The following is a 17,661-nucleotide window of genomic DNA, read 5'->3' as shown; positions in this document are numbered from 1 at the left end:
TAAGCTACCAGTACAATACGATGCAAGACCACCACAATCCCAAGTAATTTGGGCCGTCGACACAAGATCTGACCACGACATGTAATCACGTCTGCTTAAAGGGTTCTAGTCACGGCTTTGGGTGCCAAATAACAATTAAAAACACAAAGGTCCGAGAAGCTAGATTTGAATCCAGTCCAGATCTACCGCTCACAATGTAATAACGTATGACATAACCTGCATCAAAATCCGACTTGTTAAATAATCGGCCGCTATAAACCACTCAGACTTTGGGGTGAATACCAAGGATCGGAAGAAAACGAAGGACACCTCAATCGGCTCAACTGATATTAACATAAACTTTTCCCATAAAATATAATATTTACCTCATCTGCTGATCGAGTTTCTCGCAAACGAAAGCGGTCTTTTTTGTTGTCCGAAATGTCCAACGGGGAAGACCTTGGAAACAGTAGCTATGCAGACGTTTGCAAAAGGGCTGTTCATTTAGTACATACCACATGTATGTATACAGTACATGTACGCAAAACAAATAGGGAAAATGTGATATTCAAGTGAAAAAAAAATTGCCGTCGGCACCCTGAATATGTATGTACTATCATGTCTATGGTATCAGGACACTTCCCCCCTGGACATTTGCCCCCCGGACTTCTGCCCCCGGACTTCTGCCCCCCTAGGACATCTGCCCCCCGGATTTTTGCCCCCCGGACATTAGCCCCCCTAGGACTTCTGCCTCCCTAGGACATCTGCCCCCCGGATTTTTGCCCCCCGGACATTAGCCCCCCTATGACTTCTGCCCCCTAGGACATCTGCCCCCCGGACATTTGCCCCCCGGACATTTGCCCCCCGGACATTAGCCCCCATAGGATTTCTGAATACATCTTTTCTATTTATAGTAACGATAATTCTATATATAGTAACGTCGCGGAATGCTATTCCGATGCTTGTGAAGGGATAGGCTTGCGTAGCTAAGCCCGAATAAAAAAAAAGTTAGTTGGCGTCCCCCTTCCTACCCGACAAAGTGCTCGAGAGCCAAAAAAAATGTATAGTGCATTTTACACTAGAATGTACACCTACCCGGGTTTATCATGATTCAGATTTTTTTTTATTTGCTCAGCAGCTATATTTTCAGCCTTAAAATGAATTAAAAAAAACAAAAACACCTCCCCCTACCCACCTCCTCCCAGAAGCAAGGACGCTAACCAGCTTTTTTTTAAAGTGGCCTAATGATACTCCTTTTCTGAGAAATGCCTCTGTCATACAATGTTTCTTTAAATCTATTTTTAATACATGTACATGTATATCTGATGTTTTGAAACGTGTTTGTTGTTTGATTAAAATAGAAAACTTCACATGACACCTCCGTCTCCTTCCACCATCACAACCAATCAAGAAATGAAGTTATAGTACAGGTCAAAGAAGGTAATCATTATTTAAATTATTTTGTGCTGAAAATTACTGAAGGGTGGCCTACCTGCTACCTTCAGTAATTCTGCTACCTTCAGTAATTTTCATTTAAAAGAAATACAGCAATCCTTACCATTCTTACATTTGACCTATGGATTGCCCTGGAGTAATGCACATAAGTATGCTCTTAAATCTATTAATACAGGCCAAAGCTGATCACCCTGCTACTCTTGGACTGACCGACTCATCCAAGTTCTCTTTGACTGTCCCCGGTGGTAAATGTCCGGGGGGCAGACGTCCTAGGGGGGCAGAAGTCCTAGGGGGGCTAATGTCCGGGAGGCAAAAATCCGGGGGGAAAGATCCGGGGGGCAGATGTCCGGGGGGCAAATGCCCTAGAATCCATGTCTATACCCTATAACTTTGACTGATCTGTGGTCCATCCAAATTTAAAGGGATTCTCTCAGGCTCTTCAAGGCCTGCTCCTTTGTGATTTGATACCACGATTTTGGTATATCTGGTGACTTGGCCTCATGGTGGTCTTTTAGCTGCTCTTGATGAGAAGCCATGAACCACATCCAAAACTTTGACGATTCCATGGTCGCACTTGGAGATATATCCCACAGTGGATAGTATGTTTTGTATTTCGTGTAAGGGTGATTCTCCACGTTTCCAGTGCATGTATTTGGCTCGTTTCGACAGCTAAAACTAGCTCCTGTCATCTGAACTAAATAGTTGCACGACTCAACAGTCAAGCGTCCGGCGCGGTCACCATTAGTCCATCTGTAACCTCCGAGGCCTTCCGGACGGTGTTGGATACACCTGTGACTGACCTTATTTGCGCCTTCACAGTGGCTGGAATCCGTCCATTGGCACGGTGCTTTGCAGAAAGGGCAATGGGCGCTACATCCCCACAGTTTGTCCATAACCATTTGAGAAGGTGTAGATCCTTCCCATACAATGGTGTTCATCTCTCGATAGCTACAAAGCATTTCTTCTTTAACTTGTCTAAGGCGCTCGGTCGCTAACTTTTCAAAGTTCTCAAAGTCGGTTACCCCCTGTTCTGCAATATATTTTATCTGTCCCTCTCTTACAGCAAGATGGGTCTCTGCCTGATCACAAAAAATCCGCATCCACTCATTGATAATAGTTGCTGCTGAATAGGGATTTTGGAGTGAGTACTGGTGGACATGCTCAGATGCCATACGGACACATTTTAGTACGCCGCTGAGAACGGTACTGAGGCAAGAACTTGCAAAGCTATAATAGCTTCCGCCTTGTTCTAAGTTAGAACTTAAACACTTCTTGTTGATTGCCGCCGTCATCCATTTGAACGTGTAGGTCTTTGAGTCTGCCAGAAACTCTGCCCATTCGTCAAAGATATCACGATCAGCAAGATCTTCCAGAACTGCAATGATGAGATGGTACTTCTTCTGCGAAAAGTCATTGCACACCTCTTCAAATACCATCATGGGCATTTTCTCACTGACTCTCCGCTTTATCAATTCTGCCAGACGATCACAAAACAAGTCGGCTGCCACTCGTTCATTGGTACTGTTGAATACCTTGTTTTTAAAGACGTTGAATGCTGCATTCCTCATGATTTCAAGCTTTCCTGCTGGACTGTGTTTGCTCTCATACGTCTCCCTCAACTCCGAGAACACCTGAACTGCTCGACGACAAACATGCACTGTCAACCGGACTGTGTATTTTGGTAAGAAGGTGAATCGTCGTGATTGGGAATCATGCTTATTGTGACACTCAACGTGCTCCGTCACAGTCTTCACAACTTCTGCAGCATAGAAAGGCTGAAATTTAGAGTCCATTGACAATAGGTCTTTGAAATAAAGCTCCATTTTTTCAAAGATTTTCTCAGTAAAGTCAATTACCTGCTTGCGAAAGGCTTCATCTCCCCTACCAGCATCGAAAAGGGCATATCTAACTTTGTCCGCAAGACACTTGACTTGGCGAATGTCACCACTTTCCATTCTGAATGTTCCAAAGAGGGATGACCCTTTAAAGGGAGAACTGAGGGGATGCAGCTTTAATTCCTTTCTCACATCAACTCGGTATCTGTCTAGCCACTTATACAAAACATGCTCTACTTCTACTGCAACTGGAGTGTCATGCCTTTCTGGAGGCGGTGCCAGTTCCGTCACCCATCCTACCCACATTGAGTCAAACTTCGACTGCAACTCATTTTCAGGAAGACGTTGCCCTCTCAGCTTTTCTGCCAATTCGGATGCCTTCGACACGATTCTCTGATCAAGGTCCTCCTGTTTTGTTGTGTTACGCAGTTCAAACTTCAGAACTTCCTTTTTTTGAATTATATCCTTGCGTGTTCGAGTATCAAGGGCGTCTGCCAAGCAACGGTAAGAGTGCATCTTCTCCTCTTTCCATTGAATTATAATGTCCTGCAGGGAATTCTGTTCAAAGTACTGCTCCAATTCCGTGGTTCCAACCTTCAAGATGTCGGCTACTTTAGACTTAAGTTCGTTGAGTAAATCTCCTGCTGTAGTTTCAAGAGCACCTTCTGTTTCACACCGTTCAAGTTTGATTGGTGCTGTTTCTGAAGACCACTTCATGATACTCCGTTCGATGACCCATGCAACTTCATGGTACTTGTCCTCAAGCCCACTGTATGCCTTGACTGCCAAGCTGTTCCTAAAACTGAAAACAAAATCATCTGCAAGAATTCCCTGCCAAAGATCTTGTATTCGAGTCGTCAGGTTTGTCATAGAAAGGCACTTCTGCTGCTGCGCATTTGCAATCTTATACAACAAGCATTTCTTCACACTCTGCACTCTTTCGCTGTATCCAGGATTGATAGGAGCCATGGGTGGGTCACCGCGCCAGAGATCCGAAAAATACCAAACGCATTTCTCCAGGTCGAGATCAATGATTTGACTGAAGGTGTGAATATCTTTCATCTCTTCTTGTTCTGCAGCCTGTTCTGTCATTTCATCCAGTTTGTCCAACAGTGCTTGTCTACCGTGCATCATCTTTTCGTTTGCATTTGCTGCCGAGACATTTTGGTGTATAAACACACATGTCTGCCGCAGTTGTACAATTTTCATGCGCAGGAATGCATGCACAGCAATCTGGAGGACATCTTTCATTTCTGCCACATTTTCCCCCTTGATGTTCAAAATGACGACATCCCCTAGCCCAATCACGAGGGTCGCCAGTTCATTGTCATGCTCGTGTTTATCGTGACAGAGTTCAGGGGCCCTGAGACCTTCCGTGTCCACAACCATGATATAGTCAAAAGGCAAACCTGTCTCCGACCTGTCCACTTCTACAAGCTGCACGTACATCCCTCTTGTACATCTACCCGCACTCACTGCAAATCTGAGACCAAACATGGTGTTCATTAGAGTTGATTTGCCTGAACTTTGGATACCAAGGACTGACAACACGAACACGCGTTTGTCTCCTGTTAGGGAGGCAAGACATTTTAATATTGCCTGAACCCATGTCTGAGGGACGTTTGCAGCATCTCCGTCCATTAACTCTATTGGATGGCCAAGAAGAATCAGTTTAGCAGCTATCATCGGGAGCTGATCTATCACCCTCTGAGTATTTTGAGCTAAGGGGACATTGCTCTCCTTGCTGGCCTCGTAAAGCTGTCCAACTTCTCGGAGAAGGTGTTCAAGGCCGCATGACGCCTCAGCCAAACGAAGCTCAGCACTTTGTACTCCTTCTTCCAAATCCTTGAGAGAGGTCGGATCTTCTGGTGGCTTGCTTTTGGCTACCTTTGATTGGGCCCATAGCTTGTTGTATTCTTGTCTGAGACTCGGCAAATTTTCTCGTGATCGCTTATCAAAGTACAGCTTCAGCCATTGAAGGAAGAACATCATTTTGTTTGGTGTATCAATCAGTTCACCAAGCGTTGAGGAAAATGCTTGCATCATTGGTGACAGTGTCTTGCACTTTTTCAACTGTTCCTCTCTTACTGATGCCATTTGTTGAATAAACCTATCGCTCTCCTGGACAGATGTTGTCTTTCGTTCCTTGCCAGTTGTGCGATTTTTAGCTTTCAGTAACCTGCTCCACTCGGGCCAATGATCTTTCTGTATTGGCAGCATCTCATTCTTAACTCTTGCAATCGACATGTCTTTGATGTGGTTTACCACTTTATCAGCAAATCCTTTACCCTGTTGACACACTTCGTCATTTTCGTCTACACAGATTTGTTCTTCTAATGCTTTCAGTCTGAGATGTTCGAATGTCGTTTTTGGTCTTTCTTTAAGGAACAAACATATATTGTCACGGACTTCGTGTCTGATCTCAATCAGTGTTTTATCCCTTCCGCTCTTCATTGCGTTTACTACTTTCAAGGCTAAGAGGTTCTCAGTACCAAATTTTTCTCGAAAGGTTGCGATCAGTGACTTGACGGCATCGGTGTTAGCAGAACCAATCAGGACAATGATTATGCCAGCCTGATTTTGCTGAAACGATCTGATGGCATCAACAGTGCAATCGTCTGCAAGTGTTTTGATATCAACAATTATCGTTATAACTGATGATATAAAACCGACCAGTCTTGTTTGTCTTGAGTAATTGAATGCATCGCCTCGAAGGTTCAGAAACATGGTAACATCATCAAATACGTTGCAATCTCGATCACTTGGAAGATACCAAGCCGCTTCAATCAAGCCATTAGATACATATCTATCAGAATTCCCTAAACTGCTACATTGTTTGCTGAAGAAAGTATGATGACTCTGCTCATTGAGTATATCATTCAGGAGCTGTGACTTTGAGAGTGATGATTCCCCAAGTCTGACAAAGGAAGCAATTTTCATCTGACACTCAACCAAAGAACGCTCAACGGCATGTCCAACTTCGAAACACTCCACCACAACACTCCTCAGAGCCCAGAAACACAATGTCAGATCTGGTTCAGACAAATCGGGCATGACAAGGGGAACAGCCAGCCGACACATATTCATTTTCTCCAAGATCACCTGACGTAGCATGAGATCACAACAACTGAATGTTGCGATGAAGATGTCCATTGGGTTGGGGATATTGATACTGGATGAGCAGTTATCAATTCCCGCCAGAAGGTTTTCTAGAAAATCACCGGAATCAGTATTGTCATGAGCGTCACTGCAATCGACCAACCTTCTCTCCCACGCTGTATTTCTACCATTGTAATCGATCATTAGTATCCTCTGCAGAATTACCCACGGTATATCTGCAAGATCTAATTTGTGTTTTTCATTGCGATCTTTCTTGATGGCAATGATGTGCCTCAATGTGATTTTGCGAGGGTACATGTGGCCTAAATGTAATTGCGTCAGTAGTTTTTCACATGGAGCATCGGCCTGCTCCAGTCGAAGCTCCTTCGTTTGAACTGGAGTGGTTTCTTGAACAGGGCCGTCTTCACGTGATGGGCTTATCGGAAGAACTAACGGTTCAGTTTCAAGTGCTTTTTTTCCATGACACATAAACGTAGTAAGCGTTTTTTCAAAGCCTTCCCAATTCTTTGTGTCGACGTACTGATCAGTCACATTTTTAACATCTTTTGTCATTACAGCCTTAAAGTCTTCGATAGCCTGATGGAGCTTGTTTTCAACCTCCATTGGCATGACGGTACTATGGCAAGTTTTATCAGTATCAAGAACAAGCCATAGCAGATATGCCTCCAACTGAATTTGTCCAGCAGCTGCATATTCCTCATACCTTTTCTGTTGTTGCTGTAACACAACGGAGAATGATTTAATCTGATTGTAGGTCAGGTTCTGCTCGAAGCACATCAGTTTCTTGTCATAGGATAACCAATGTAACATTGTGATAAGGAACGAGTGCTGATGAAATTCTTCATTACTTTTCAAGCAATTACTTACTTTACTGATGCAGATAGCAAGATCTTTTGTCACTGTTTCTGAATTTGCCCTACCAGCTTCAAAACAAGGCAATAAAGTTTCAACTATAAAGCTAAGCAGACCTTCAACATTTCTGGCCGTAAAGTCTTTCAAACGGTCGATATTTAGTTGAGGTGTCACAGCAATCCACCTTCTGATATCGTCCTTGCAATCAAAGTCTACCGCCCCCGCCCAATCTATTGCCATGTCTTCAATGATCATCTTTGTATGGTGAATGATGCTACTGCCCAGTTCTAGATTCATTATTTTGTAAAAGAACGCTGAAACAACAGGAACCTTACTAAGAATATTTTGCCATTGGGTTTTGCTCTTTGTGCGATGAACAGCCTTTTGAAGCTGTTCCAAATAATCCATGACACTGTGAAGCAACTCTGGATCTTTGACCCAGTCCTCAATTTTCTCCACCACTTTCTTTAGCTCATCGAAGGCGACCAATTGATTTTCGTCACTAGTAGTAGGTGTGGTTGGGACAGGGGAAATTTCCCCACCGAGATTCTGCCATTCACAGAGCAATTTGTCGGCCAGTTTGCCAGCATCATCAACATCTCCTTGGTGGTAGTGGAGCAAGTCCCAAATACTACAGAAATCAACAGAGAAGGAAGAGCCTCTATCAACAACTGAACACATATCATTACCAAGCTGCAGACTTGCCTTCCAAAGTGGAACAGATGCAATCGTTTCCATGCCACCTGTTCTCGTGATATGTACACTGGTTTTTAACAGCAATGACGAGTCATACGAATTTGAAAGAAGACCGAGCTGTCGTAGCTTTTCGAAATTGAGAGACCCATCAGCTTTTAAAAGAGGGAGCAATGTAGTATAGCTGGCTGATACAACTGCACTCAGAATATCACTTACCATGTCTACCATTGACTGCTGCGATGGGCCTAAGGAACCACAGCCAGAATATGCAACAGTGTATGTATAGACACCACCAAAATGAATGTTTCCAATATTTACATGTGAACCGTACTTTTTCAGAAAGTCTTTACACTTACTTTTTACCAAGCCTTCGCCGCCGCCTGTAGTCAGCAGCTTGTCAATGATCTGCAGTTCTTCGAGAGCATTTGGTGACAGCCTCAATGAAGAGGTCCCATTTAAATCTATCAATGCAGTTGGAACCACGACACTACAAGTCCTTGAATAATAAAGATTGTCTCTGCCATGATTCTCCGGAACAACATTTTTCGTGTCAGTTCCCTGCTTTGATGCAATGTTGTATCCCAGGGTTTGCAGCATATCTTTGTATTCTTCACATTGACGTTTTGAGGAAAGCTCTCTCTGGAGTGTACGTTCAGTCAACTTAGGGGGATGTAATTCGATAGAGGGGGGTGCAGATAGAACCTTCGCACGAGTTTCCATGCGTTCCTTTAGATCATCAGTCAGTAGAACACCACGCAGGGCCAAGCCATCACTTGCATTGTTCAAAACCTGATCACTGCTTGCTTCGACAGTCACATTTACCAATCGTGGTTCAAGCTTTGCTAGATCAACAGTCATGCTAGTTACCACATCGCTAATTGTCTCAGAATCATACTGTTTCAACCATTCAGCAGGTGGGACTTCTAATTCGAGACAAAGTCTGTCTACTTGATTCTTAATGAGATTGTCTGATCGAACCCCGATAGTATCGTTCAGGTCTTTCAATTGATTGACAAGTAACTCAGCCCTCTGGTGCTTATTCGTGATATTCTCACCAGGCTTAATCGAATGGACAAGCTGTTTCAGTGCACCAATTTCCCAGTTGTGTCGCTTGCTCTTTGAGAGGATGTCAATTTCACTAGCATCAAGATGACAAACTTGCTGCAGTTTCGTTATTTCGAGGTCAGACTTCAAGACTTTGGACCAGTATTTGATGTCCAAGCCCGACTCCTCCAGCTTCTGATGCAAAGAATCTGAGGTTGACTTTGGTGACGCCATTCTCATCTATTGTGGTAGGCTTTTGAAGATGTCACCTAAAAGGTAATACAGAGCGGATCAGCTTATAATGTCTATAATTTCTATAGTTCTTTGAGAAGCAAAACATCTCATGTACACAACTTCGTTGGTAGATTTTTGACTTCTACTAATATTTGCTAGCATGTCCAAACAATATGTGACAAACAGTAGACTCGCGTATACCCCGCCGTAAACGCCATCGTGATTTCGAAATTTTCGAAGTCCAGCGAAATTGTCAATTTTAGGGATTATAGACGGAATTTGATCATAATTGTTCTAACTATTCTCGCACAATAGTAGCAGGATAATGATGACTCAATAGTACCGATAATTGACTGAGACTTGTGTGAAGCGTTTGTCCGATCAGAATTTTATAACTTGTTTTTGATGTGAAGTATGGTGAATATGAAATTATTGCTCTTGCGCTCAGTATTTGCTGTACCTGAGCCGTTGTACATGTACAGTCCTACCAGGAAGTAAATGTCCGCCGTTTTTAAAAAAAATCACAGAGATAAAATGAGATATTTGAATGCGGTTTTCAGCAAAGTATGGTATATCTAGTTGGTCATATATTTGTTGTATTTGGTTGCACATAATTCCATCCCTTCATTATGAAACAAGTATTTCTAAAAAGGTCCCAAAATCACCTTTTTTTATTTCATGTGCCTTTTCAAGATTCATATGAGCTCATGAACTGTGCTTTACGACCAACATTTTTTTGCAATTGCAATTCCATACATTGTGTTCGATTGTCAGCACAAATGCACAATTTTGCTTATGATTTTTATGTAATTTTTTTATTCTCTTTCATAAGCTTTGATAAAGATCCCCAATCCTTCATGTATGAGCTGAGTTGGCCCGGACTGACTGCATTGCTGACCAAGAGGAGTGTTCTCAAAGGTCATCAAATGTCAGAAAAAACTATCACCTGTAGCGAGCTAAAACTAATCTTCAAAATGAAGAATTTAGCAGGAATTTTCTAGTTGTGAAAGCAAAAAAGCCTTTGTTGCATTATAGTCCACCCATACGTTGTGAAAAAGAACAAAAATAAAATAAAATAAAAAGTTACTTTTGGGATTTTTTAGAATTGCATGTTACATAATGAAGAGACAGGATTAGCTGGGTCCAAATAGAACAGATACATGGCCAACTAGATATACCATTCTCTGCTGAAAACCGCATTCAAATACCTTATTCTATCTCCGTGATATTTTTTTTTAAAAACCTGTGGACATTTACTTCCTGGTAGGACTGTACATATGTTGTCAAAGCTTCAGAACATTGGGTTAGTGGACAATCCATGTTCGCCTAAAATCTTACAGCACTTGAAACGCAAAATCAAAGCTGCCCTTAGAATCGCTTACGACGGATGATATGTTACTGCGTAAATGAAGGGAAGGCAGATGAATTATTTCAATGGCAACTTGCCATTCTGTTCACCAGAATATGGTTACATACTGTTGGGTGACATTGTGACATTTACGGTTGGTTTTAAATTTTTTTAACAATTTCTTCGCATACATGTACCACAAAAGGCTGCTTGAATCCCAGTCATGAATCTATGTGTGTAGGTAATGCAATGACTTAGGATGATGGGCAAAAAGCTGGCGTTGAATAAAATTAACTATCGTGATAGTTAATTTTATTAGCCTTTTCATTGGTTTTTATTTTTAGGGGTCACCCTGTATGTGCAACGTTCACGTGGACGGTTTCATCTGATGAGCGTGTGATGTTAGTTGACGTTAAGACTGAAAAGCAATGTGGTTGCCTTATAGTCTTATACTTACCAGATCGTCTGATAACTTTTCTTGGATGAGTCATTCAAAGCCCTCAATCTGTAGAACTCGGATTTATGCTGAAAAAATTGCAGTGAATAACATCATTCAAAATAAGATTCACTTGTTCCTGGTGGAATCGGTGACAACTTCTCCATGAAGCCTATCTCTAATCAGTTGTCTCTTAAATACAAATGAAATGTACGAAAGCCCAAACGGATCATTCGAAATACGAAATGCGAAATATGAGCCTTGATTAATTGATTGTCATTGAGATAAGATACAGTTGTTCATTACCGATAAAATACCATTTAAAACCTAAAAGGCTTGAGGGGGAATTTGCTTGTTTCAAATAAGGACTATACTATTTGTTAGTAGAAGGCTTTCTCCGAACGGTTTCCATTGTAACTTTTCCCGATATTTGCACCAAAAGTCCGACTTAATCTTGAAATGTCAGATTTCTAGAAAACCTGTGAAAATAATAGGGCTTTCTCAAATAAAGGGGAAAAAAGATAAAAGACTTATGTTGACTCATCTATGTTGGCCCATCCCCATGCACAATCATTGTAATGAATGGGGGCGGAGCCTCAGACCTTGTATTCGAGGTTTTAGAGTATTTACGGAAGCTTGACTTGCATATTCATAAAATGGTCTCGGATTGGTGAGTCTGGAGTATTTACAGTATTTACAGTTAGACCAATACCTTCATGCATGCTGATAATTTGGTTTTATATCAAAATTCTGGAATTGTACAATATACTATTTCCAAAATATATTTCATTGATGATTTCACTTTCAGGAATAATGGCATTTCCTACATGATTTGATAAAAGAAGTTGCACAAGTTCCAATGTTAGTTAAAATTATATTGGAACTTCGAAATTCGTCTAAAAGAGTGATTTCGATATACGCACCTGTTGTCACAACTGCAATATCGAGAAATTATTTAGATGATGATCATTATGTTTGAAGTATGTTTTATTCGGAAAGTCTGAACCAAATTACCAGCAAATCATCGCTGTTTATAGACACAGTAATTTGACTTGGACATTGAATCTCGAATTAAAGTTCGAATTTCGTATTTCGAAATTCGTGTAGGCTATACTACGTATTTCGAATTATACGTCTGGGCTTTCGTAAATACGTGACATGAATTCAAATTCCCAAGGGTTTATCCCCATTTCGCCACTGAAAATCCCCATTTCGCCACTGAAAATCCCCATTTCGCCACTGAAAATTGCCATTTCGCCAATTCCCATTTCGCCAGTTTCCCAATTCACCAGTTTCCCATTTCGCCAGTTTGCCATTCCGCCAGTTCCCATTTTGTCATCTTCTCCATAACCCCCTTCAAAAATAGACTCTTCCATGTCCCATACAAGTCCATTTTCACCAATACTTTAAACCCACTTCGAGTTCGACCAACTATGCGTTAAATTTTATAATTCGAATGATCGTTGGGAATTGAATAAATTATAAAGAATTATTAAATATGGAATATGTTTATTTGAACAACAAGAAATTTAAAGATTAGTAATAATCATACATGTAAATATCAAAACATATTCTAGGGATCGTGTACAAAAACCTTGTTATTTCACAAATTTAATCCGTGGCAAATGAATAAGCACAAAAATAATGGAAAGTGAATATATGTATCATAGAGACATTGATATATTTATGATATACATGTAATCACAAAAATGATGGAATAGATGAAACAATTCTAAACGTTTTCATTTTAGTTTTAAAATCCGCGACAGGATTCTGTCGTGACACGTTCTGGTGCCTTGGAATAACGTGGTAAGTTAGTCAGTTAGACTGTTGACTTTTTATATCAGTTGTCTGTCAATCGCAAATCGCACTAATTTGATCGCGACTTTACACGAGCGGGAGATTTATTCACTAAAGAATGTTATGTCCAACTCTGGTGTGTACGTTGCGTCAACGTATTTTGTTCTAAAAGTCCCAATAGTTGACCACTGTGTAGCCACTATGGGCCAATTCGAGACAGACTCAGTGATGAAATGCATAAGTCTAGACCTGACGTGTAAACACCCAGCAAAGGCCACTAGGTCAGTTTATGGATGCGGGCGCGCGTATGGCAAGCCAAAGCGGAATTTATTCAAGACTTTAGAATTACCATTCAAGAAGTTAAATATGAGTTCAAGAAGGAAATATATGTTCAAGACTAAAATATGTTCAACCTTGAATCAAATGTTTTCAACCTTGAATAAAATATGTTCAACCTTGAATAAAATATGTCCAACCTTGAACAAAATATATTCAACCTTGAACAAAATATATTCAAGACTCACGTGACCATATTCAAGACGCACGTGACCACAAAATTGATGACGTAGTTGCTCATGTTTTGATGCTTTACGGACTTTCCCGAACCCGCGTCCGGACTTTCCCGAACCCATGGTACTTGTGTTGCGTTTCGGAGCTCGAATTGTTCGCACGAGGTTTTGACACATGGTTGTACACGTACCTAGCCGCCTACACCTGACATGTACTGTAATCCTACACATCATGACATGGATGCCGATTGAATGTCAGAGTCGATACATGTTTCACAGACATATCAGGCAAATAATAGGTTCAAAATGCGCAATGCCTCTCACCTTTCATTCTTGAGGCCGACACCACTGTATCGGATTCTCGTCTTTTGACATGTTTGAGTGTTTAGGCTATACAGGCAATCAATCATGTCGTGAAACAGAACGCATCAGAAGTACCACAGATTCTACGCTCTACGTCATCAATTTTGTGGTCACGTGCGTCTTGAATATGGTCACGTGAGTCTTGAATATATTTTGTTCAAGGTTGAATATATTTTGTTCAAGGTTGGACATATTTTATTCAAGGTTGAACATATTTTATTCAAGGTTGAACATATTTTATTCAAGGTTGAACATATTTTATTCAAGGCTGAAAACATTTGATTCAAGGTTGAACATATTTTAGTCTTGAACATATATTTCCTTCTTGAACTTATATTTAACTTCTTGAATGGTAATTCTAAAGTCTTGAAAAAATTCCGCTTTGGCTTGCCATACGCGCGAATCTATACTATAATGCGCGTTGTGGCCGCTAAAAAGGAGGCGATTTTTGTTTCAAAATTGGGCCTCGGAAAAGCGTCGAATTCTTGCAACTTTTGGCTTCGTAGGTGTGGATCATAAGTAAGAGTGTCACTGAGGGTGTCATACGTCGAATATCTTCGTGGTTTTAGAATAAATAACAACTTTTCGGAGAGCACGTCGACTGGAGAGCTCCGCTCATTCTCAAAAGCATACACAAACTTCACGCATATTCTCCCTGCCACATCAGTATCAGCTTCCAGCACGTATGTAGTGCTATACAACCTGGTCCATGGAGCAGGGTATTAGCAGGGAGATTAATGATTAGCCTATTCTATTTTAGTTCTATTCGAGAAACACTGACCGGAGTGATGAGGCAAATTCTGCAGGGTGGCCTACCGGAACATGCAGTCAGGGTATCAATAAACAGTTATGCCAGGATGGACAAATATGTACAGTTGCCAGCGCTTGCTCTTTGATTTATTCTTTAATGATTGATGTTGTCAGTTTGAATTGCGTTCTGCATCTCTCCATGCGCCTGGCTTTGGGCCGACAGTGGCATTGGGTACGGGAGTGGGTAGGTGATATGCCTAATATGTGAGGGCCTTATTTGGAACAGGACCTGCTGTCACTGGTCTCAATGCATTGTGCAAAATAGCGTACTCCAATCAATCTATTAGGGGTTGCATGTAGATAGCAGCAATAAGTCCCTAAATGCAGTTAATTTCGTGTTTAACCTTTAATAAAACTTCAGTAACGTTAGAAATTTAATGTAGCTCAATCATCGTGCCCATTTAACTAATGTATATTACATTTCAACTTTGCCCGCTCCATGGGTATATGCTAGTAGTTATAAATTCGAGACGGAAACACGAATTCCCAGTAATAGCAACTAGGTCAGTTTTCTGGTATTGGTTTGGCAGCGCATCACAATAACGTGGGCCTCACAGTAAAAACACTATCACGGGAATGGTAGGAGCACGCACCCGATAATCTTACCATGCAGACCCCTCTCAGCTGAGCCGGTGGCGCCGTATCTGTCGTCGGGGAGGAGAGATATAAAGCTCGCAGTACACCTGACTTCAACTTCGGCGTCCAGTGGAGTTTTTTTGGCCGCAAGCGGCAGCTTCGGGTCACATGATTTGGAACACTTGGACAAGGATGGGTTAAAAGGGTGGCAAAAGATGCCTCCTACCGCCAGGTCTGCGCTGGTGTGCGCCCACCGGGATCTTCCTGACGCCAACTTCGGAGGCGAGTGGCGGCAAGCGGCATTCAGTCGAACTCCTCTGGACGCCAGAGTCCAGTGTGCTGCCAGCTTTAGAGGCTCGACCATGTGATCATAGATGGATAACATTATAGCGAAACAGGGCAGCCAAGTCAATGCTTCCACCGTCAAGAAAAGGTCAGGCCTTTCTTTATGGATAACCCTGTATACGGTTGGTACCAACTGGCAGAGCATTCACAATAGAAGGCCTAGACCTACTACCAGGCATACCTCCTGTTCATACACATAACACAATCGCTCATAGCCAACTTACACTACAAATTAATTGCCAGGATGCGCAATCTGAGATGGCGGCATTCCTAGTTTTTCTCGCAGATAGCTTATTAGGGTCAGAGCACTTAGTAAGAGAGAAATTTTTTGCGAGAATTTACGATAGATTTTGCGGGAGTTATTTTTTCGGAAGGTTTATGCGGGAAGTAGATTCATGTCCTCCCCACCTACCATGCATGGGATGACCACAAGAAAAGGGGCGTATACTGCAGTTTTTACAACTAAACTTAAAAGACCATTGGCATTATCAAGGGCAATATTACCCAGCTGTCGGCGGCCCAGTCACCTCCATTCTACATATTAGTAGTTTCCATCAACAAATTGCACAAAAAAAGGAAAAACTCGATAACTGACTGAACTATCACGCTTTTCCGATGTTGCCTCCGATTTGACCCGCGTAAGCTCTCCATGCGTCGATCATTTCCATGCGGAACGATGCACTAGTTAGGGGCTTCCTGGTACCATGGATCTACCCTGTGACGTATTGGTGTGGATTATCGATTTTTCCAACTTCATGCTTATGGCACTTGGCTACTGTGACGATAATGGAAATGACGTTGCGTCGTTATAGCGGGCTGATGTGAACTTGGATCTCGGCGGACACTCACGTGGCGGGAAAGGTCTTTCGCATCAGGACTTGTGCGTATCAAAAATAACTAATAACGCGTTTTTCTACTATCTAAGAGCTCAAATAAAATTGGAAAAGCATCAAACACGTTCAGAAATTTTTTTTACTGATGAACTAGAAGAAAAGCAAACATACTGCTGTAAAAAGCCGCCCATTTCTTTAACTTCCCCAAAAGATGATTGACTGATACTGAAACTGCTGTTTCTTTTCGATTATAAACACGTACACTGCTATCAAAAGGTTTGGGAACACTTTCGTGTTATCCCCCGTGAACAAAATGTTTGTCCCAATTTCTTGAATTATCAAACGGGGTTCGATGTCGTTAAATAGTCGGCATCAAAAGAAGAAGAATGACACAGAGGAGAAATCCAATTTTTCATCGAATCCTTAACAAACACGCCATATTTTACATAAACTTATAAAAATCTGAGGAAAGTTGGATAGTATTCCTTCTTTTTTTAAAGGCTTACGCCGTTCGTTGAAAAAAAATAATTTGCGATTGAATTGAATTGGAAAACTGTCAATTGTTTCAATACATACTATCGGGTGATAATTTCACCATTGCCATTGTGTAGACTGATATACAAATACTATAAATACCAAGTTTAAACAAATATTCGTATTTATAATAAGAATTTCTATTTAACTGGACCACAAGTAATTACCAACGGTGTACCCCTTTAACAAAATACTGGGGGTACAATTATATTCACTTTTTAAGGACTCTTTGACAGCTAGTCAATTAGGTGGTTAGGTCGCGTTCTTGGCTGCTGATAATGATGTCGCAAGAATTAAGAAGGTCCGTAATGGCCGATATTTATAACAATCAAGCATTTACTTTTACTTTGATCTACAAGCATAAAACCTAATGCACAGCTTGTGCTACAATACAAGCAAAATGGTTGCTTTTTAGTGTTGTAGCTGGCTGGCTAATCTTTTGCTTCGTTCTATATTAAGACAGGGGTATAAAGCATATATGCTAAGAAGTAAATCCTTAGCATTTTCAAGGTAGCTTCAGACTATAAGCTTGAAACTTGAAATGGTCAGACATGTTGGAGATAGCAGCTCTCTTGCAACTTGCAGGGATGCATCTGAAGGAGTACACCCCAAGAAAATCATGTCGACAATGGTTTTATCGACGATTGTATCGGCTGATCATTTTTCTGATGACACTGGCGAGAGAAGTGGAATTCAAGGTTATACTTGGTGTGCCTTACCTTTACAATCCACATCATGTACCCTAGACTGGCAAATCGAAGACATGCGTAAACATTTGAACTCGACACTTATTATTCCTGCAGCCAGTTCAAAAAGACTCGTAGCACATTATGAATTGCGCATTAACCAAGCGAATCGAAATTGAGACGTAAACATCATATGACCCGACCGC

The 17,661-nt window shown here is 41.4% G+C and overlaps 1 protein-coding gene across 1 annotated transcript; it reads right to left on the bottom strand.

The window, feature by feature from the left end:
- Positions 1 to 1,791: 1,791 nt before the first annotated feature.
- On the bottom strand, positions 1,792 to 17,661 carry LOC135485673 (interferon-induced very large GTPase 1-like). Its single transcript, XM_064768020.1, has 3 exons — positions 17,489 to 17,661; positions 11,021 to 11,088; positions 1,792 to 9,250 (listed from the first exon to the last, which is right to left on the bottom strand). The coding sequence occupies exon 3, from the start codon at positions 9,219 to 9,221 to the stop codon at positions 1,851 to 1,853; it is 7,371 nt and encodes a 2,456-aa protein (XP_064624090.1). The 5' UTR covers positions 9,222 to 9,250; positions 11,021 to 11,088; positions 17,489 to 17,661; the 3' UTR covers positions 1,792 to 1,850.

The sequence above is a fragment of the Lineus longissimus genome, chromosome 3 (assembly GCF_910592395.1).
Source record: "Lineus longissimus chromosome 3, tnLinLong1.2, whole genome shotgun sequence".
NCBI lineage: Eukaryota > Metazoa > Nemertea > Pilidiophora > Heteronemertea > Lineidae > Lineus > Lineus longissimus.
This window is presented reverse-complemented; position numbering and strand designations above follow the sequence as displayed.